The 22,873-nt window shown below is 36.3% G+C and overlaps 1 protein-coding gene across 1 annotated transcript; it reads left to right on the top strand.

Annotated features, from left to right (window-relative positions):
* The first annotated feature begins 6,736 nt into the window (after nucleotides 1-6,736).
* LOC114360640 (sodium channel protein Nach-like) lies at nucleotides 6,737-21,526 on the top strand. Its single transcript, XM_028315394.1, has 9 exons — nucleotides 6,737-7,488; nucleotides 7,784-7,966; nucleotides 9,173-9,379; nucleotides 19,318-19,558; nucleotides 19,850-19,995; nucleotides 20,171-20,297; nucleotides 20,703-20,855; nucleotides 21,030-21,219; nucleotides 21,303-21,526. Exons 1-9 carry the CDS (start codon nucleotides 7,460-7,462, stop codon nucleotides 21,506-21,508), a joined length of 1,482 nt encoding a protein of 493 aa, XP_028171195.1. The 5' UTR covers nucleotides 6,737-7,459; the 3' UTR covers nucleotides 21,509-21,526.
* The last annotated feature ends 1,347 nt before the right edge of the window (nucleotides 21,527-22,873 follow it).

Below are 22,873 nucleotides of genomic sequence, written 5' to 3'. Positions count from 1 at the left end.
TAGAGACATGCGATTTTTGGTTTTACGAAGGTAATACGATAGAGAATAATACAAAGTAATAAAAACCACCGGTTATAGGGGCATTTTTTGGAGAAATTTATCAAATAACCCGAATTTTTTAGCAGATTTTTTTTTAAAAGTATCATTTTTTATTATTTTTTGGCCTTTTTGTGTATTTTATGTATTTTTTTAGTATCGCCTGTTATTTAGCATTATTACTGTTTTTATTTTATCAGGATATACCGCTTAGTTTAAAAGTTATTACGTTTTCTTTACAATAAGTAATTGGAAGAAAAAAAATTCGATAAAAATTAAAAAAAAAATCTCAAAAAATTTTTGACCTCTTTTTTGTCGATAAAAATAGGTCTAGTTTCATCTATTTTCATATGTACACTTTAACGTGACTCACACTGTATATCACACAAACATAGTACAAGCTTTGCTTAGTTTGGGACTAGAAGCGTAGTGTAAAATGTCCAAGGATATTATACTCGTACAAAAATCGTACATTTTCATAAAACCCCATCCCGCTAAAGCTTTCAGTTCGAATCAATATCAAAGTTATGTCAAATCCAACTAGAACTTTTCAATATATTGAAATTTCAGGTGAACCGTTGAAACTACGCGAATCCGGCAGGAACCTCTATCGCAAATTGTATTTGATATCAAACCGCGATATGAAAAAGAGTTGTCTGAATCTAGATAATGTGAATAATATAATAAATGTTAGGGCTGCCAGAGGGAAATAAAACAAAAAACACTAAGGCTGAGTTGCACCACCTAACTTTGACAGTAACTATGACGATAACCGGTGCCTTTAATATGGAGATTGGCAGATTTTTGACGTTTGTCAAAGTTAATGTAAGATGGTGCAACTCTACTGTATTCTAAAGTACTTACCTATTTCTTTAACCATTCCTTAATTTGAATATCAGTGACTCTCCTAAGCTGACAAAAGGGGCTAACGCCCGTATTCACAAACATTACTATTAGGTCTCACAGTGCGCGTGGACGCACAGGGTGACCAATCACAGAGCTCTATTCAACGCTGTGCGTTTGATTTGCTGCTTCACTTAAGCAAGCATCGTTTGTGAATACGGGCGTAAGTTTCTTGTGCTGCTTCTTCTCAGCACTGGCCCATTTATTGTCCCGAAGCAGTGGTAGGATTAATACTGTGACGTGTAAAAGTGCTTTTCAAAAGCTTACTTACAAAAATATGAGATTTTTATGAGTGAACTAAGTAATTGTTATGATTTGACTTTGCTGTAATTAGAACTGAAAAACCTAAAAAAATGTTCAAGCAAATAAAAACACCTCTTAAGGTATTGTAAATGCTATAACTGAAATATAAAATATTTTCAGTTAGATGTAACGACCGAACCATTTATCTTATACGTATAACTTAAAGTTGAGCCTTACAAGACATCCCAGAATCACTCACTGTTTTTGTTCCCACCACTGCAACTCTTGTACAGCCAGGATCCAGTTTGATCATTACGTAAGTACCTGAAATTTTGCAAATAAAGAAGTTTCATTTGATAAGTAAATAAAACCCAACAAGTGAAGTTTCACGTAAAGTAATTGTAGAAGTTACGTCACAGGGCAGAAATAAACGGTTTCTTTCAGAGGAAATTCGAAAACATTTCCAGCAGCCCTGCGACTGACCGCCAATGCCGAACTCTTTTGAAGCCGCCCCGGAATATTTTGCTTTGCCCGCGCCGCCGAGTTTAAAATTTCATAACGAAATTGTGAAACGATATGTATTTGCTCTTCAAAATGTTCAAAGAGGCGGCTTCAAGATTTTGTTGGAAACTAAACGCTCGTTCTTGTTTTAAAATAATATTTTACTGAAATTTGTGTATGGTATTTATACAACTTCTTTGTATTTTCCTGATAACTACTACTACAAATAATTATGCATTTTCGGATTCACATAATTCCACATTAAGGTACCCTCGTTACTTCTATAGTTAGCACATCGAAATCGTTCATCGAACTTTTACATTGTACATTGAACGTCAGACCAGCGTCGTGGCATTGTCTACTGAGATGCTACGACACCATGCTGAGTGGATACCTTTTCACTATCATTGTAATTACCTACTAGTTAAATAATTTTAAGTATTGTTGTAGCTTAAGTGTATACTGACTAAACAAACATATTTTGTTATTTCTTTCTTTCATCAAAAAATCTATGAAGATTTTAGTTCTTCAAAAGTATGTCATACATTAAATGTAATGTTTTTACAAAGTCGCTAGCGATGACATTTGGTGTAAACTCGCACTAAGCACGCTGACGTGCGTATTCACAAACGATGCTTGCAGAAAATCGAACGCACAGTGTTGAATAGAGCTCTTTGATTGGTTCTTGTGTCACCCTGTGCGTCCACGCACACTGTGAGACCTCATAGTAATGTTTGTGAATACGGGCGTGAGTATAATGTCTAACTAATCATAATTTACACGTTAATTAATTACTAATCAAACTAGAGCCCTAAGCTTTTCATTAACACAGCAACAAACTTATTCCATTACATACTGAAGTGAGGTACCAGGCCGTAAGCTCTAGAGAACGGGTAAAGCTCTCGGGAAGCTTTCATAAAGCTCTTAAATTTCAATTTCAGGGGATCAGACTGCATCGCATGCGAAGCCGGGTCGTGAGTGGAGGCTAATTCTTTAGTTGCACGTTTTTCGGGGGCAGACTTAATGTTANACTTGTTAAATTATGGCAACCCAGTAACATCAAATAAACTATATAATGTTGGTACTTCTGCTAATCCGCTAATGTTGGCTCTATGTGTTTTTCATAAGTAATAAATCTCTTGCTCGTTGTCTGTTCAACCGAACGCTGTGTTTTATTAGGTTATGGGCCCAGGACGCCCGATTATTTAGAATTCGATCAGTATAACAGTACAGAATGCAGTTCTTAGATTATTCAGTTTAGAATTTGAAGAGTGCAGTGAGAAAATACTGAAAACGATAATTGTAGAAGAAAAGTAACCTCAAAATGGCTGCCAGTTCTTTTCTTATGAACGTCCCGAAGTTAAAGGGGCGTGAGAACTTCAGCGAGTGGGCATTTGCTGTGGAAAACATGCTTATTCTGGAGGGAATGTCGGAATGTATTAAGCAAGAACCTACAACAGCGACTGCAGATTTCATCGCGAACGATGCAAGAGCAAAGGCCAAGTTGGTTTTAACCATTGACCCATCACTATATGTTCACATTAAGAATGCTACGAGTTCAAGGGACCTGTGGAATAAATTGCAGACCATGTTTGATGATAATGGATTTTCAAGGCGAATATCATTGTTACGGAGTTTGATATCGATTCGCCTAGATAGTTGTGAATCCATGACAAGCTATGTCACGCAAATCATTGAGACGGCACAGAAGTTAACAGGAACCGGTTTTGCTGTGAACGATGAGTGGATCGGCTGTTTATTATTGGCAGGACTGCCGGAAAAATACTTCCCAATGATAATGGCAATAGAGCATTCCGGGATTGCCATTACTGCTGATGTAATAAAAACCAAACTTATTGACTTGGCGGGAAATGATTGTGAAGCAGGAAGTGCATTTTGGAGTAGTAGAGGGCAGCACAACAGCAACAATTACTACAAAGTTGGTAGTTCTGACAAGCAACATGGCGGAGCCCGTCCTAATGTAAACAAAACTGACAGATCGAAAATTAAATGCTACAAATGCAAACAATTTGGACATTTTATGAATCAGTGCACGCAAAACGATCAACCATCGGATAAAATAAAGACGACAAACGCTTTTTCTGCTGTGTTTTTAAGCGGCAAGTTCAGTAAACAAGATTTCTACTTGGATAGCGGCGCGAGTGTTCACATGACTCCAGATGTAAATATGGTACAGAACGTATCGAGCACAAACATCAAAGAAATTGTAGCAGCTAATCAGAGCCACATGCCAGTATTGTGTTCAGGGGATGTTGAAATCTTGACTGTTACCCCAGATTGCATGTATGAAGTCACCCTGAAAGACGTTTTGTGTGTGCCTAACCTCGCCACGAACTTGATATCGATCAGTCAGCTTGTCAAGAATGGCAATAAAGTAGAGTTCCAAGAAAATAGTTGCTATGTTTACAATAAGGCGAACAGTCTGGTGGCTGTAGCAAATCTAACTGATGGTGTGTACAAAATGGTCTTGGAACAGAAAAAGTGTTTATTTTCATCGGGTTCATCAGCTAGCAGTGAAGTCTGGCACAGACGACTAGGCCACTTGAATGTTAACGACCAAAACAAAATGAGAGATGGTGCAGTCACTGGAATATCCTACCCTGGTAATGAAGTCATCAGCAGGAATACATGCACAGTGTGTTGTCAAGGGAAGCAATCGCGCTTACCATTTGGTCATGCAGGAACAAGAAGCAGCGAGCCCTTGGAAATAGTCCATGCTGATGTCTGCGGCCCAATGGAAGTTTCTTCAATAGGCGGAGCAAGGTACTTCCTAATTTTTGTAGATGACTTTACTCGTATGGTATTTGTTTATTTTCTCAAAGAAAAAGGTGAAACTTTTAAATATTTCAAAGAGTTTAAATTCATGGTAGAAAACCAACAGAGTAAAAGAATTAAAATATTCAGGACTGATAATGGTACAGAGTTTTGCAGTAATATATTTGAAAATTTCCTCAAAGATAGCGGCATCATTCATCAAAAAACTAATGCTTACACTCCTGAACAAAATGGCTTGAGTGAGCGTGCAAATAGAACCATTGTTGAGCGAGCTCGATGCTTATTATTTGATGCAGACTTAGACAAAAAGTTTTGGGCAGAGGCAACAAATACCGCGGTCTATCTTAAAAATCGATCGACAACATCTGGACTAAATAATAAGACACCATATGAGCTCTGGACAAGCAAAAAGCCTGATTTGAGTCATGTTCGCATATTTGGTAGTAATGTTATGGTCCATGTCCCAAAGGAGAAAAGACACAAATGGGACAGTAAGGCACAGAAACATATCCTAGTAGGCTTCTCAGAGAATGTCAAAGGCTATAGAGTCTATGATCCAATCAAAAAGTGTGTGACTACAAGTCGTGATGTCATCATTCATGAGAATACTGAAAGGAGCTGCTTTACTGATTCAAGTGTATCTATTTCAGTGGGGGAGTGTGACACAGCAGAGGAGCTGGACCATGATGAACAGAAAAATGATGCGAGCAAGTTACAAACAAAGATTGACCATAATGCACTGGATGTTTCACTTGATTATGATGACTGCGCTCAGAGTGAGTTGGATAGTATACAAACAATAATGGAGGATGAACTTGAACAGCCCGAAGACCCAGAACCAGTTCCAGTAGTTCACAAACGTATCAGAAAGAAACCAGATCGTTACGGCTGGATGGCTAATTCTAGTTTGGCATCATGTTGTGAGTCTTTCAATGATCCATCCAGCATAAAAGAAGCTTTAGAAAGTCCTGATAAAGAAAAATGGATTGAAGCTATGCAGGAAGAACTTCAAGCCTTCAAAGAAAACAATGCCTGGAGTCCAGTGAGTGAGTTACCTTCAGACAAAACTCTAGTACAGTGTAAGTGGGTTTTCAAAAGAAAAGTTAACAGTGATGGCAGTGCGCGGTTTAGAGCACGTTTAGTAGCTAAAGGCTTCACTCAGAGGCCAGGAATTGATTATCAAGAAACATTTTCTCCTGTAGTTAGACATACAACTCTCAGAATGTTATTTGCATTGTCTGTACAGCTGGGGCTCGATATAACGCATTTGGATGTAAAAACAGCCTTTTTAAATGGTGATCTTAAAGAGGACATTTATATGTTACAACCTGATGTATGTGGTGATGCAAATAACAAGAAAAATATTGTAAAGTTAAATAAAGCAATTTATGGTCTAAAACAATCTTCGAGATCTTGGTATGAAAGAGTTGAGAAATGTTTAACTGAATTGCAATTTAAGAAAAGTCATTTGGAACCCTGTGTTTTCACTAAAATAAATAATAATGTTAAAATTATTATTGCACTTTATGTCGATGATTTTTTTGTTTATTCAAACTGTAAAACTGAAACTGAAAAATTGATTTCTGTATTGAGCTCTAACTTTAACATTAAAAATCTGGGACAGGTTCAAAATTGCTTGGGAATGAGAGTTAATATTGACAAAGATTTAAATGTAATTACCTTAGACCAGGAACAGTACATTGAACAATTGTTGGAAAGATTTAACATGTCTAATTGTAAAGGAAGTAGAACTCCAATGGAATGTAAACTAGATATTGAAAAAGGTGATGTTTGTGATTCAACTATACCATACCAAGAATTAATTGGTAGCCTTATGTATTTGTCTGTGCTCACAAGGCCTGATATATCATTCAGCGTTAGTTTTCTGAGTCAATTCAATAAATGTTATACAGAAGTTCACTGGGGCTATGCTAAAAGAATTCTTAGATATTTACAGAATACTAAAAGTAATTGTATTAAATATGTAAAGAGTAATCCAGGGCTTGTGGGGTATGTAGATGCCGACTGGGCTAGTAACTGCATTGATCGCAGATCATATAGGGTCAAGGAGGCAACAGTGACTCGGTCGGCTACAGTGGCTCAGTCATGTTTCGACCTGAAGGCATAGGAATATATATTTGTCTCTTTTACCGATTCAAAGGTCTTGGTACCCGAACACGTTTAAACCAGTTTGCTCGCCGGTCAAGTGCCGTGCGGAAGGGTGAGGGAATGTTTTTTGTTTTCGCGCCTNAAATTGTAACTTTAAAATATTTGCCCACAACTGCTATGCCTGCTGATGTTATGACTAAATCTCTAAGTCCTATAAAGCATTATAAATGTATAGAAGGATTGGGTCTTGGAAAAATTTAAGGTTAAAAATTAAAACAAGTTTGTAAAGTTATTAGTTTATTTGCTGTAGTGGGGGTGTTAAATTATGGCAACCCAGTAACATCAAATAAACTATATAATGTTGGTACTTCTGCTAATCCGCTAATGTTGGCTCTATGTGTTTTTCATAAGTAATAAATCTCTTGCTCGTTGTCTGTTCAACCGAACGCTGTGTTTTATTAAAACTTCATTTTTTCAAAACCCCTTAAGTATAAACAACTAACCGATAATATAAATTTAACATGAATTAATGTAATAATTTATCACCGTCATTATAACAGCCCACCTCAACGGTAGTACTTACTTTTCAATAAAGATAATTTATAATTGATTTGATATTAAACAGCCTACTTTCCATGATAATGGTAAATGGCCTACTGAACCAATTCATCATTTATTAGTCAACACTTCATTCCAGCTCGCATGTCAACATAAAATAATCATCGGTGTTTAACTACCCACGGCTAATAATTGCTTCAAATTAATTACACTGGGCTTTGCGTGACATTGTCCACTGAAATTAGTTTTGAACTGGTCCTGGGTCAGTTCTAGTGTTTGTTTTATCTTGGTATTTTAAAGCTTGGCTTCTCAAATGGATAGCAATTCTGAAATCTTTTATAGGTAAGTTACAACTATTCTTCTTCATTGATATTCTACCCTTTTTGTTCTTGTTGATAGGTAACATAAAACCTCACCGATTGCGCTATAAGGCCGTCTTATTTGGCAAATAAGAGTGTGCAGGGTAACATTATAATATGATAGCTACTTTTCTATCTACGGACAAAACCTTCCTCAAGTCTTGAAAGTGGTATCAAATGTTTATAATTTTACCAACAAAATGTCAGATTTCTGACCATAATCGAGTGGATGAGGAAGAGGGGACATTTTCACAATGTAAGCGTGCATTTTTTTCTAGGATGCATGCAGTAAGAGAAGTATGGTGGCAAAAGTACAGAAGACAGCAGTACAAACGCAAGAGGCTTAGCCTCGAGATGATTGTGCGCAAGAGTGCGAGGGAGGCAGGCAGAGAGTACATTAGCCACTGCTCTGTGGCCGGGGTGAAGCAGATCAGAGACCCTGATATTGGTATCATTGAAAGGTATGGTGAAGCCAGACTCAGTCCACTTTTATTGTAAAAAACAATAACAACATGTAACAAATGGTAAGGCATATTTGTTTTACCCACAATGAGGAAGCTCTTGGCCTGTATCTCACCTGATGGTAAGTGATGATCAGGCCAAAGGTAAGGAAGCGAGCTTCACCCGGAATCCTCAACCATGGAGGAACTGGCTATCTTACCTCTAACTGCCGGAACACAACAATGCTGAACATTGTTGTTTGCGAGTCTGCGAGCAGACTGAACACAATGTTTGTAAGAGGTGGGCCTAAAAAATCATTGTTAGTAAATTGACACGAATTGACCGTTTGTTTCTGCCTTTGTAAAACCCATTTTAAGAATCATGTAAGCTTACTTTTATTCCGGGAATTTGCGCAGTTTGCAAAGGAAGAGCAAACAGTGACAAATCAAAACTCCGGTGGCACAGCTGCTGAGTCTTAAATAACTATCATTGCAAAGTTTGAAATCACCCCAGCACGAAACTTAGTTTTGTGGATAATTTTGCCTTCAGGCTGTTCCTCTCATTATGGTGCATATTTTCAAAACCATTCGGAAGATTTCAAATCAAAGTGAGTAAAGTAAAACATTGAGACTGCAATTATCGATACCTACACGTGTAGATATGTATTTCGTTCAAAAATGAACCGGCTAAAGCAATTTCCATACCTTGAACTTCTCATACGCAGCCTAGGCAAGTAAATAGTTAAGTTATTTTGACATTTATGGAGCAAAACTTGAACAGGATTCCATTATAAAATTTTCCGATGCGTGTACTTAATATCTAGATGTTGTGAGTGCAAGATCATCGGTTTCAGTTTTCTAAAAGGCATTTCACCCACTTATCACAGTTAACTACACGCTACACTAATGACACGATTTTTAATCCAATCTACACAACAGCCGGGATGTTAGTTCCTGGCAGGTTACCTAGTGTAAAACTGCAGGGAAGTCGAACCTTAACTTCGAATTCCTCCTATGTTCTTCTGATTAATTTCGTTGCGGGTTCTATGACAGTTTAACTTTCCTCCGGGATCAACTTGGACCTTCACTGGTTGGGTTTTTATTGGCGATGAAGCTGTAGATCTTGGCTACACAGTAGGTGCACGGAACGAAAGGTGGGAATGGTCCCGTTGGTAGGTTCTTACACGTGTTAAAACCACTGCTCTTACTTCTTACTTTCTTCTACAGATTGATATGGATAGCACTCTTCGTAGTAATGGTCGCGTCCCTAATCAAGACTCTTATGGACACTAAGCAGCAGACCATTCTCAACCCGCTGATAGTGACTATGGAGTCGTCCACCCATCCCATATCTGACATTGACTTCCCGGCCATCGCCCTGTGTAATGTCAACAGGATTAGCAAGAAGAGTCTAGAGGCACTTGCTACAAACATGTAAATACCATTTTTTTTTTTTTTTTTTTTTTTTTTTTTTTTTTTTTTTTTTTTTTTTTTTTTTTTTTTTTTTTTTTTTTTTTTTTTTAAAAAAGATTATTACCAATTTGTATTGCCCAAATTACTAATAGTCCCATTAGCCCCTCGTGATAAGCTAAATAAGCTTGTGTTACGAGTGGGCTCACCACAATAGTCGAGCGGCGGTGGGATTCGAACCATTAAGTATTACTAAATAAATCCGTCTGCTCGTTTGCCTCCTATCCCATATAAAAAGTAAGTCTTATTAGATGTCATGTCATCAGGCAGCGCCCGATATATGGGATTCCAAAATCCGTTAGATATCTTAAAAAAACTGTTAGAACCTTACACTAAGAACTCAAACCTATATCTTTGTAGAATAGTATTATTAATAGTTTGTCAGCTAGGGCCCATAAGCATATAACATCAAGCTCAACTCCTTTGCTTACTACTACTAAGTACGTGGTCATAACTTATAATATCGGTAGCGCATTTTCTTACATAACTTTTCAATTCCTATCATTGGAGGTCCGAAAATATTTCTCATACAATTTGATACCATAATGATAATTCTTCATAAAAAATTTAAAACCTACATATTTAAAAACATAATCATTGATATTCATAATATCACTAATCATACACTTAGTTTTTACTAATATTTGTTTTCATATATTTTTCTATACTAATGATCGAAACTCATAATCATTCGAATAAATAACTATAATATTCATAAATGTGATGTAGGTATCCTAATATTTGTTTTCATAAATTTATTACTCATAAGTCCATCCATATTATTGAAAATCATGATGTCTATATTCGTATTAAATCAAAGTCAAAGTCAAAGTCAAAATTTCTTTATTTGTTTAGACTAATAAATAGTTCTTACAAATCGTCATTTTGCTCTTAAGGAGCCTCTACATGTCTCATAATCTTTTTACCCTACCAGCGCTTCGAGACCAACATTTGGCAAGTGCTGAGAAGAAGCGCCGCAACAAACTCAGTCACCACTGTCTGCCGGTTAATATAAATAAATAGAAATAGCAGTAGGAGGTACATTCGATTCAGGAGCAGTTCACCGAATTTACCATGCATTCTTGTATAGTGTATCTTATAAGAATGGGTATACAAAATTGCGTGGTATATTAAACAAGGTAGTGACGTGCTAATATCTAGACTTACAGATTACATACTTAAATACTTGTAGAAATGACTCGCATACATAAGTTGGAATAACTTGGATTGACCAGTCCCCGAAAGCAGCGCCTGTTCACAGACATGACGAGTGAACCAGCTACAGGTTATTGTTTTTTAATGTCAGGTTCACCCATCTCTTGGGAGAGTAGAAAACAACAAACAGTTGCCCTATCAAGTATGGAGGCAGAATATATGTCTATTACAGAAGCATGTAAAGAAGCTATATATTTGAGATCTCTATATCATGAAATAACTGGAAATTTGTATTCTGTTTTGTTATATAATGATAGCCAGAGTGCACAGAAGTTGGTGGCAAATCATGTGTGTCATAGAAGAAGCAAGCACATTGACGTAAAATATCATTTTGTCAAGGATGTTATTAATGACAAAATTGTAATTTTAAAATATTTGTCCACAACTGCTATGCCTGCTGATGTTATGACTAAATCTCTAAGTCCTATAAAGCATTATAAATGTATAGAAGGATTGGGTCTTGGAAAAATTTAAGGTTAAAAATTAAAACAAGTTTGTAAAGTTATTAGTTTATTTGCTGTAGTGGGGGTGTTAAATTATGGCAACCCAGTAACATCAAATAAACTATATAATGTTGGTACTTCTGCTAATCCGCTAATGTTGGCTCTATGTGTTTTCATAAGTAATAAATCTCTTGCTCGTTGTCTGTTCAACCGAACGCTGTGTTTTATTACTTAAACTGGAAAATTAGTTTGCTGAAACTTTAAAGTCGTGCTGAGCTTTTCACCGGATTTCAAACCTTTTAAACATCTAAATATTATAACTCAAGGGTGACTGACTGATTGACTGACTGACATAGAGATCCATCAACGCACAGCCCAAACCACTGAACGGATCGGGCTGAAATTTGGCATGCAGGTAGATGTTATGACGTAGGCATCCGCTAAGAAAGGTTTTTATGAAACTCCACCCCAAAGGGGGTAAAACGGGATCCATGCGTATGAAGTCGCGGGCGGCCGCTAGTACATGATACTTTATAGTTGTTGGTTGTCCCTTTGTGAAAATCCAGCTACTTATAACTAAAAATTAGGAAGAATTTTAATGTTATGAAGGACTAAATTATGACCTAGGTATTCTAGAGTTGAAAGAGAATAATAGATACTGTTCGTAGAGGTTTTGCCTTTTCTTATTCATTCGTATGAATGATTTTTTATGTAAGATCTTTTACGTGAGTACAAAATGGAACTTTTTATTTTTTTATTTATTGTCTCATAAAAGTTACATCGATTTTACTTAATACTAATCTGCCAAACTGCTTAACAGTTTGTCGGCACTCATTCATAAATGTCGCGTTAAGACCCGTGTCTTTCTATTTTGATTTGCTTGTTACTGTTATTATTCTTGTTTATGTAGTACTATTGTATATGTTTTATGACTCTATTCTGAAAGAGACACCGACAGGTCATTGAGCCACCCAAAGTAGTTTAGTATCCTAGTTGTTCAAACAAAGTTTAAATCTTAAAACCATTTTTTCTCTTTTATCATAACCGTTTTCTATTCGAACAGAAAAACAATTTCCATATTGACAAGAACTATAAATTCAATCGAGTATAAAACAGAAATAGGCTAGTTTGGGACATGGAACTTTTCACAATTCAATGTTTAGTAAAACAATGTTCGGTCGTCGTCTCTTGTCGGCTGAATATTTCATGTGTGTATGTGCAATGTTGCCTAATGGTAAGCTATTGCCTTCACTTTGATACCGGGAGTGACTCAGTATCAATACGTTGTGCGACATTATGGCGAATTCGCCGAGTGACATCTCTGGCAAGATCCTTTTGTACAATTTTCAAAAGATAGAATAGCATATCGGGCAACGTTTTTTAAAATGCGGCGACTTTGTGCAACGATTGTTACCTACGCGCAGAATACTAATTAAAAAATACATTATCGACTATAACTGTGAGAAGTTGCATTTTTCGCCTCCCAAAAGCTACTGCATTATTTAGTAGACGCAGGACCCAGATTTCAAACTAAATATAATATAATGGCGATAAAAATAGAACAATAAGGTTCGCAGTGATATTAAGACTCATCATCATCATTTCAGCCATAGGACGTCCACTTCTGAACAATCATTTCCTATTGACCGGTTGGTGACCTGCCCCTAACCAAAATCTAAAAAAAATCTGTCAGGCAGCTACATACACGTGCGCATCGGGTCCAACTTGGCTTGAGACGGGGCCAAGTGTAACTTCTTGGCTGGCGGCGCGGCCCCGTTATGCTGCGACTGATTCGTTATTTATTGGCCTCACGAGCTCTCGCTGCTCATACAATCGCACATTCCAGATTAACTGTGTCACAAGAGTTTGTGCGATAGTGAAATAGTAAATTAACTGCTTCAGGCTGTATCAGTTTCAGGAGTCTTTGTGATTAAGCGGTAGTGGTAAGGCTTGATAGACTACGAGAACTTAGTTGACGGCTTTATAATTAACCCAAAATGTTGTCAGTGTCCAGAATTTGCTTCATGCTGAAAATCAGCAGATTTTTTCCTGAAAACAGAAAAATAAATATTGCTCATTTAAGTTTCTATGTAGTGATTCTTTATTTATTTTATTTACTATCATAAAATTTTAATACTAACAGCATTCCTAATAAGGTATTTAAACCGCTCACACATATTAAAACAGTACATCCCTCACTAGCACGTTCACAGGACAATACCAAGAAATTAACGTCTGAAATTGGCCTTCCACTTTTCCCAATCAGAATATTGCGTCAAAAGGCAAAAAGCTGTAAATGTTGAATATTTTCGCAAAACTTACAAAGGGTGCTTAACGAATGCTAGTTTTCATTGTCGATATTGCTTTTGTGCATCGAATCGGATTACTCGTATTGTGAACGGTTTAAATCACAAGAGAAATCAATGTAGAAGGGCCATTCACTGCAGATTCGAGTTAAACTCGCACACATGGTCATACTTTCGTTAACAGAACTAAATTAGCAAATAGGGGCCTTATTACAAAAAATAAAATACGCGTTGAACACTTGTCTAAAAAAATCATTTCCATATTATTAAAATAATGCCAATTTGAACAAGTGTTCAATAGTCTTTTTCCGTAGACTTTTCGTTCTTTGTTTACCGTAAGAAGGGCTTTTACAGTAACATTATACCTTCAGCTGGACGCCTAAAAAGCCTTAAAATTGCGCTGTCATAATTATAACGTGAATCGTATACCAATAGTAATCATACTCTCTCAAAAAGCATACACCTTGTAAATTGTGGCCACTTCTGTGTAGGAATTTGAAGTCTACATTTGCAGTGATATCACTACATTCACTTACACTGTCGCTTAAATGGAACAGTCGAACTTCATCATATTTGTAGATACGAAATTAATTTCAAAAGTGCGACTACGTTTTTGGATGCGATGAGGGAATTCGCAGTATTCAAGCAAAAATATCTCGCTCTCCAGTTTTAATTCTCAGAATTCAAAATAACTTATTTGCGACACGTTAACCAAATTAAAGGTTTCTGTATCTTTTTTATTACCTACCACACTAGTAGGCCGCCACCTGACATGTAAATGAATTATTTAATCCTTTTAAGAGCTGTCAATCAAGAATTAGATTTTGTTTGCAATAAAAGCCTACACGTCAGTTTATCATTGACTCGAGTACCAAAAATGAAAATATATTCGTCTCATCATAGATTGTCCCCAACGGGATTCGAACTAGCAACTGCATTTGGATTGACCCATTTAGATATTGTCCCGAAGCAGTGGTAGGGTTAAAGTAATACTTGGACGTGTAAAAGTGCTTTTTATAGCCTACTTATTAAGAAAAAATAGTGGCTTTTATAAGTATGTACTCGTATCTCTCTAGTAACTTCTTAAAAAGACCATTGTTTGCGAACAAAATAAACAAAGCAAAATGCAATTTAAGTAATTAATTGGATGTTTCATTTTGAATTTCGCAACACCAAACCTGCGCCTAAGCCACAGCTGACAGGGCCATAAAATAATTGAAAATTGTTAATACTGAAGGCCGTAAATAATACTGCAGGCGGGCTGTGTAAGGACACGTGTCCACTGCTAGTTGGCTATGCCCAAAGAATATTGATAAATAAATACCTACATTATTCTTACAAAATAATATTAACTGCATGTTTTTTTTTCAATACAAATTAGTTTAATAATTTTCAAACTTTCCATTGCCAAACAAATTAGCTTAATTAAATGAAATGACTATGTTATATATTATTGACAATACTTAAAACTCAAGGGTAGGCACAACAGACAAGAAGAAGAAGAAGAAGAATATTATTTATTTGGCACAATACACAATACATGATATAGGCACAATACAAGATTAAAACATAGAAAAAACAAAAAAGAAAAATAAAATAGATTATTTGTGCCCTGTGCCAAAAAGGTCCCTGACTCAGCATTAGTCGTGACAAAGATGCCACGACACTGATTTTCAGCAAGGACCTTTGGGGCACTGGGGTCGCCGTAAAAATAAAAAAAATAAAAGAAAGAAACACACAGATTATACCTAACATAAATACAAACAATAAAATCATAAAACAAATATTATGAGCGTTTACGCCGTTTGGCGCAAAAACAGTACTTTTTCAACCCGTTACAATCGCCAACCAAGTTACATTACAAATAATTATTATGTTATAGGCATAAAAATACCTATAGGCAATTTCGTCGTCTAAATAGTTAGTTGAGAAAATATTTCAATTAGTATAGTATTTAAGAATTATATCAAGATAAGTCTACACAGGTTTTCAAATTTCCACTTTAACGTCAGTTTACAAGCTTAAATTTTTATAAAAAATACTGTGAAAACGATTAACAAATATTTATATCCTATAGTATAGGTCCATCCATAATATGGAGACTATATTATAGTCTCTCTCACGTAATACGTCCCGCATGACACTCCAAGGTTATCCACACTACGCATACCATGCAAAATACTCTCGAAAAAATATTTGTATTTAATTAGCAATATAATAAAAAAAAATAACTACCTTGTCTTGAAATATATAGTAAAATCTAAGTCTATTGATTATATTTTAATTAAACACGATGTAAAAATATTTTTCATTTAATGTACGCAATCTGTGAAACGGAATAGATTTAGTGCTGAGGTATTTCTTGTATAATAAAATCGATTATTTCCGCGGTTCATTAATCGATTGCAGTGAATACTTAGTTATTAAAAACATCACAAAAATCAACCATATTTTCGATTATTGACTTTAATAAACCACACACTAGCCACACACTACGGTACACAACATTATTTAGTAGTAATCCACATAAAATTTTAACTCAAATTGATGACCAAATAGAGGTAGCGCAGGTTTATTAGTAGGTAGGTTACAACAAGGTGCGTCAAACTTTGAACTTAACACCATTTTAAGCAGACCTAAAGGTCTATATTAACATAATATGTCATGGATCAGTTGCTATTTCGATACAAAATATAAATGGAATGTTCAAAAGCCAACATTTTATGCATGCACTGCCTATAGGTATCTTTAGCTACGCTTTAGCTTGGCTTGTCATTGGACACCTACCCTGAGTGTTTTATGCAGAGCTACTACGTGTTAATGGTCCACGATGAGCCGACGACATAAATTTTGGGCTTTTATCCCATTTTTGTGCTGGTTTATTTCAACAAATTGCCGGGTTCCCTACACTTGATTATAATGGGGGAAGACTGAACTTTACAGCAAAGATAGGAAGCGTGAAATGCAGCCAATGTATAAAAAACTAATTTTGTTTTTGCAAGTAGGTTTTTAAAAAGCTCTTCTACACGTCCCAGAGTTGAATAGTGTGAATAGGCACTTACAGGGCAGATATGTAACCATCCTAGACTGCATCTCACTTAACACCAGGTGCGATTGCGGTCAAATAACTGCCTTTTCTTGCATAAAAAACGTATTAACCCTATCACTGCTACGGGACAATGTATATGGGCATGAGCCAGATGTCGTGTTTGAAACTAAAAATAAAGGTTCAGTTGTAGTTATTATTGATTAATAACGCTACGTTACTATACATTATAGTTACTATACAGATAAAGCGGGTTTCATCTGAGCAGAAGATATGTTGAATCGACAGCAACTTTTTGTATGGATCCACGAATAGGTAATAGGTAATATTGTTTTCGCAGTCACCATTAATCCTTATTAAGCGTTTTTCGTAACCATAAGTAGAACCTTTCCTGAATTTTGGCATGTTTTTTACAAATAACTTTGTAAGTAGGTTAATATGATTTTGATGCTGGAAACACGTCAATTAAAATGTTGTATTCTTTAATAATAACACCATTTAAAACACAACATAATATCCGACCTCAGTATTCCTCGTCAGTCCCTAACAAACCAAACAAACCGCCGTCGGCAGAACCCCGCTGAATTTACAACGATGAAAACGACGTGTTACGCTGTTTTTAGTGTCGATTTTACGATAAATAGACCATTTGTCGGGACTATTATGGGTATACGACGCATTGAATGGGCGTTAGGAGGACCCGGTTTGGAGTGCAGCCGGTGATACATTTGGCGGGCGGTGTCGCGATCAGAAATGTCATTTAGCTTTGTTGGTATTGAAACGGTTAAGTCAGATCGCTATTTTGAGAAGCCATTTTGTGTTGCAAATGGTTCGGGTTATTTACGGGTCAGTTTTCAATTTCGTATTTTCATTGAGAATTGACTATTGAATGCAGTATTTGTGGACATAGCCCGTTGAAGGAAGCCTTGGTTTGTTTTCTGTTATGTCTTTTAAAAATATTTTTTGTGTTTTCCTGTATGTCGACTTACTTTTATTCTTAATTATTAATGGGAAAATAATTAAGCTATGTCATCCATAGAAAATACTTATTACAATTTAAATGAATCTCGAACATGACTGAAACGAGCCTGTCTCACCTGAGGCATTAATGGGCAGAGCCTTTAATTATTAAAGGAAAATCATGTTGTTTTTCATAATTCAGAAAAAAATACATTAATGCATTAAACATAAGTGTACAATTACTCTTTTACATTTAAAATACGGTCAAATGGCGAGAAAAACTTAATAATACCATACAATCCTCACAATAGTTCCCTGAAACCTTAACAACTGAAGTATAATAACCTGGTACTCATATACTTACTAAATATGAAGCAGCCATATCCAGGTCACCCTAACAACGTCCATTATCCGGAGTCCTTATCGCCTCGCAGGTAATTTCTGTGCAAATGTCTCAATTAACAGAAAAGCTTGATCGCCCGACAGGTATAAATTGGGGCCATTTTGCTACTACTTCGTAGACCACTAACGTAATAGAAAGCAAAGGATATAATTGAGATAGTACTATCTTGTTCTTTTTTGTAGTCCATCAGATTGATAGTTTGTAGCTCATTTCTGAAATTAGTGATAGAATTTCATGCGCTGCATCTTATCATTTTTTTTTTTTTTTNGGTTAATATAAATAAATAGAAATAGCAGTAGGAGGTACATTCGATTCAGGAGCAGTTCACCGAATTTACCATGCATTCTTGTATAGTGTATCTTATAAGAATGGGTATACAAAATTGCGTGGTATATTAAACAAGGTAGTGACGTGCTAATATCTAGACTTACAGATTACATACTTAAATACTTGTAGAAATGACTCGCATACATAAGTTGGAATAACTTGGATTGACCAGTCCCCGAAAGCAGCGCCTGTTCACAGACATGACGAGTGAACCAGCATTCGTATTTTAACATTAAATTAATTTGAAATGGTCCAAAACAGGCAATATTTTGTGCCACAAAACTAACGTGACAGAAACGAATCGCTGCAAAACCGACTCCACGTAGTCTTGTCTGCCATACCCCTAGAGTGTAATTTAAAAGCCGGAGGCGCGGAGGGAGGGCAGCCCTCGCCCGCTGTAACGAGGCTCAGGCGCCCGGGTGAGCTGGAGCGGCTGAGGCTGGTCGCCGAGGCGCCGAAGGCGCCGATGGCGATCCAAAAAGCCGAAGCTGTGGAAGCAAGCGTGGGTGCCTGAGCCTCGTTACGCAAGGGCGGAAGGGTTGCACATCCCGCAGCGCCGGAGACGAGGAGATACCAATGCATGCTGCATGCTCTGCATGCTTATCTACTCTATTAAATTATATATGCTTTTTTTAAAGATACGAGTATGTCTGTTATAAAGTAAATTATTCTGAACAACAACATTATGAGTTGAAGAATGTTCTTAGTAACAACATTATGAATTAAAACAATATGATCAATGAATGTTATGAAGAAAAAAGATCTGAAAATAAAAATTATGTATTTTAAATGGTTCTTGATACTGTTACTGTATTGATAAAAAAATTATGATTACTAACTGTTATGAGCTCCGATGGTAGTAATAAAAATGTATGAATAAAAAAGTATGAAAAATAAAATTATGAAGAGAGATTATTATGAACACAAATCGGTAGTAAGACAAAGAATAGAATTTAGAATTTTATGTGAGCCAATATAGAACCTATAATATCATGTGTGGCTTAGTTCGAAATTAGACGGAATAGTTCTTCTAATATTCGTTGCGGGTGCAACGTTTCCCCCGAGAAAAATTTTAACTTCAGTGATCGGATTTTTTTGGCAGTCAAGCTCTAGTTCCAAGCTACACAGGAGTTGCAGCAGTGGGAAAGTTCTGGAAGTAATTGTTTAAAATTGTTTAAAACATCAAAGAAAAATATTTACAGATTCACGCAGTTGCTTGAGTCAGAGAAACAACCTCCTAACGAACACTTTCCTCTTCCTCCCCCTCCTTGGATTAGAGAAAAAGGGAACGTGACAACCCTCAGATATGTCCACAACTACGTGTACCAATTGGGCTACCTCCTCGACTACTGGTGGGACGAGAACACGAAGATAGACCCTCATATCGACGAGCTGCTGAGTCCGGAAAACAACACGAGGATGCTTATTGATATTATGAAAGAGGTAGGGTACCTTACTGCGTCTAATTGAAATACGTATGTAGTCTAAATCTAAAATAAAGACTAAAATAGTATTGACAATGCTGATGTTATTCGTTTGTTGACAAAATAAATAATAATATGAAAAAGTTACAATAGGTATTAAAAATCGTAACTTACTAGATACTGACGCTAGCTACGCTACAGCCCAATTATAATTGCAGTTAGCGTTTGCCTATCCTCATTTTCAAGAGGAATGTTAGCACAGTTCAGTCTCATCAGTTTATAGGTACATAAATTGATCAACTGTTTATAGTTGGCTCCAAGTTGCGAAGACATGTTGGTGACATGCATATGGGCCGCCAGAAGGATCAACTGCAGCGACATCTTCCAAGTGCGACGTACCAGCAGGGGCCACTGCTGTGCCTTCAATTATGTTTTGGACTATGATTCTGCTAAAAGGTATCCATAAAAAAAATCTACCATATCTCTATCGTCGTCGTCATTCTGTTCTCTGCAGTTCTGTTGAAATTAATAAACTTGAAGGTATGATGGAACTCCATGGGCGTTACAGAATCTGCTAGCTAAATACTCGTACGTAGGTACTTATACCTAATCAAAATCTATTTATTTTCAGACCTAGTGGTACCATAGCGGAGGTGAAAAGACAAAACGTGCCAGGATATTTGCAAGGTTTAAATATTTTACTAGACCCAAAAATTGAAGACTATGCTTATACAGTCAGCCCTAGTTTAGGGTTCAAAGTAAGTGCTAAACTAATGCGTTTTAAGCATGTTTTTTCTGAATTGGGGAAAATTCTGTAACAGATTTGAGGAGCTAGGTGGCTCGTTCGTTTCAGCCAAATGACGTCCACTGCTGGACAAAGGCCTCCCCCAAGGATTTCCACAATGAACGGTCCTGCGCTGCCCGCATCCAGGCTCTTCCCGCGCTAGGTGGCTCACTCATTTATTTGTCATTTTCACTTGGACTGTAGTAATTTCTATTCACTCATTCTGACCACCACATGCCCAATCGTCTCCATTACAAGATGCTTGCGCCTTGCACCACGTGTCCCCCTTTTTGCTGACGTAACTTTGGGCAAGTTAACTTAAGTATCGCTTTTAATTTGATAGTGTGATATGTTATAGTTACGTACTTATGTTTCCCAGATATTCCTGTTCGATCCAACTCACTTCGCCGACCCAAACGCCGGAGGTCGTGTAACCCGACGCATCATAGAACCGGGTCAGTGGACATACCTCCAGCTGCAGTCTGTCAAACAGTTCACTACCAGGGAAGTCAAGAAATATCCAGTAAAAACGGTAAGAAAATCATCTGAGACTACCTTTTTCATGAAAAAGGTGGCTGTTTCCTGTCTACAGGTTCTTTATAAATCTGTTAGGAATTGGTAACTGGTATATTTTCAGCCTTTAGCGTCTCTTTTCTTAAATTTCATAGCTTTCATCCTAATACCTAATTATTATTTTACTTCACAGAGAAAATGCCTATATCACGACGAGGATACCGAGACATTTGGCTCTCTGTATTCTTACAGCGCATGCATAGTGAGCTGTAAAATCAAAACTATTAACACTCTATGCAAATGCACCCCTTTTTTCTTGCCGACGAACAGAGATGACTCCGTTTGTACACTAAATGAACTACGATGTCTCAATAAATACAAAGGTTTACACTTTAAGTACATAATTAATTTTACATTATTTTCGGTAACATAATGTTGGTACTTAATGAGTTACGTTCTTTTGCAGAGAAGCTCCTGTATTTGTACCCAACGGACGCTCTAATAACTGATGGTTTGGAAACTGAACTGGAGGACTCATTGTGGTGTCCTCAGTGTCAACCTGACTGTGAATTCACCCAGCACTTTTCAAAGGCCTTTAATAGGCCTCTAACGCTGGCTTTTTCTGAATTTGAAGATTTTAAAGAAAAAGAACACTTGTTTGAATTACTGTAAGTCCTACCACAGAATACATAAGCGTCCTACCCCCTCAATATACGTTTCCTTTATATAAGCTATTACAAGTTAGAACCCAGTACCTTAAGTACTTACCCAGTCTTTAGAATCAAAGCACAAATCTGCAAATAAGTATTTATTAATAGGACGAGGACTGTAAACTCGACGTTTCACGTAGCTAGATTAAAATAGTAACGAATGGTTTACCCCTTTTTTCTCAGTAAGGGTGTCAACATGTCCAACAAATGCTGGCTTAGCATTTTTCAGTCCACATCAGACGGGACCTTAGATCGCCTCGACGTTATTTATTATTGGTACGAAATACTAAGTAAGTAGGACTACCGTTTCAGTTTTTGTGTTTACTGCCGATTATTATTATTGCGGTGAAAATTAAGTTTAATTACATGTATTTACATTATTTTTTGTAAGATTATGCAATTATTATAATATTGTGTTGATCATAAATTGCCTTTTCAAATTTTAGGTAACGTCGGGGGATATGCAGGAATATTACTTGGACTTTCAATCTCAAGCGTTATAGAAGTTTTTTATTTTTCTATATTTCGTTTTTCTAGGCATTTTTATATTAACTATAAAAAATATCATTAGTTAATAGCTACTATGTTATACGATTTAGATTACATTTAGATTTGCAATATTCTATTCAAACACTTTTTTTAATTCGACTCTTAGGACTTCTTGAGATAATTTTAAAACTGATGTTGCGCTAATTTTGTTCATGCACGTTCACGCACACTATTATTGTTATTAATCCACCATTATTATGTATATTACTTAATCATAGTCGACTAAATACTAAACACAAAATTTTAGACGCTTCACTTTCCCGCCATTCAACTTTACCAGTTGAATAAAAAAAGTTGCGTGCATTTACGAAGCTTGTAGATATTTTTAAATTCTATTCTTGTCGTAGTGTCAATATCGATAAATTAATAAATATGTCGGCGCCGGACTCAGATGCTGCAAATGATTATTGATGATTAATAGTACCAATCTTAATATTATGTTATCTGTATAAATCTGTAGAGCGGAAGGTTTGTGATTCCTAAACGTAACACCCGACTGATGCGCAGAAAAAGATAACTGTCATTCAGTTGTGTCATGTCAAGTGTGANATGCATCTTATCAACATTGAACCAAATTTTTAAATAATGCAGCAGTGGTAGGGTTTAAGTGACGTGTAGAGACGCTTTCAGAAGCCTAATTTTGCAAAAATCCCATCAAACGACATTCTCGTGTTCAAGTGAAATCTTTAAGCATCCCCTAAGTTATTAGAAGCGTTATGTCTTGAACTCTGCATAAAATAAAAGTTTCAGCAATTATCAATAACATTAAACAGACAGC

Source organism: Ostrinia furnacalis, unplaced genomic scaffold (genome assembly GCF_004193835.3).
Source record: "Ostrinia furnacalis isolate ACB-3 unplaced genomic scaffold, ASM419383v2 OfSCF5107, whole genome shotgun sequence".
In the NCBI taxonomy this organism is placed as follows: domain Eukaryota; kingdom Metazoa; phylum Arthropoda; class Insecta; order Lepidoptera; family Crambidae; genus Ostrinia; species Ostrinia furnacalis.
This window is presented reverse-complemented; position numbering and strand designations above follow the sequence as displayed.

Coding starts and splice junctions, on each gene's coding strand:
- LOC114360640 (XM_028315394.1), top strand. CDS start 7,460: ATGGATAGCAATTCTGAAATCTTTTATAG. Junction 7,967..9,172: donor GATATTGGTATCATTGAAAG/GTATGGTGAAGC, acceptor TTTCTTCTACAG/ATTGATATGGATAGCACTCT. Junction 20,856..21,029: donor AGAAATATCCAGTAAAAACG/GTAAGAAAATCA, acceptor TTTACTTCACAG/AGAAAATGCCTATATCACGA.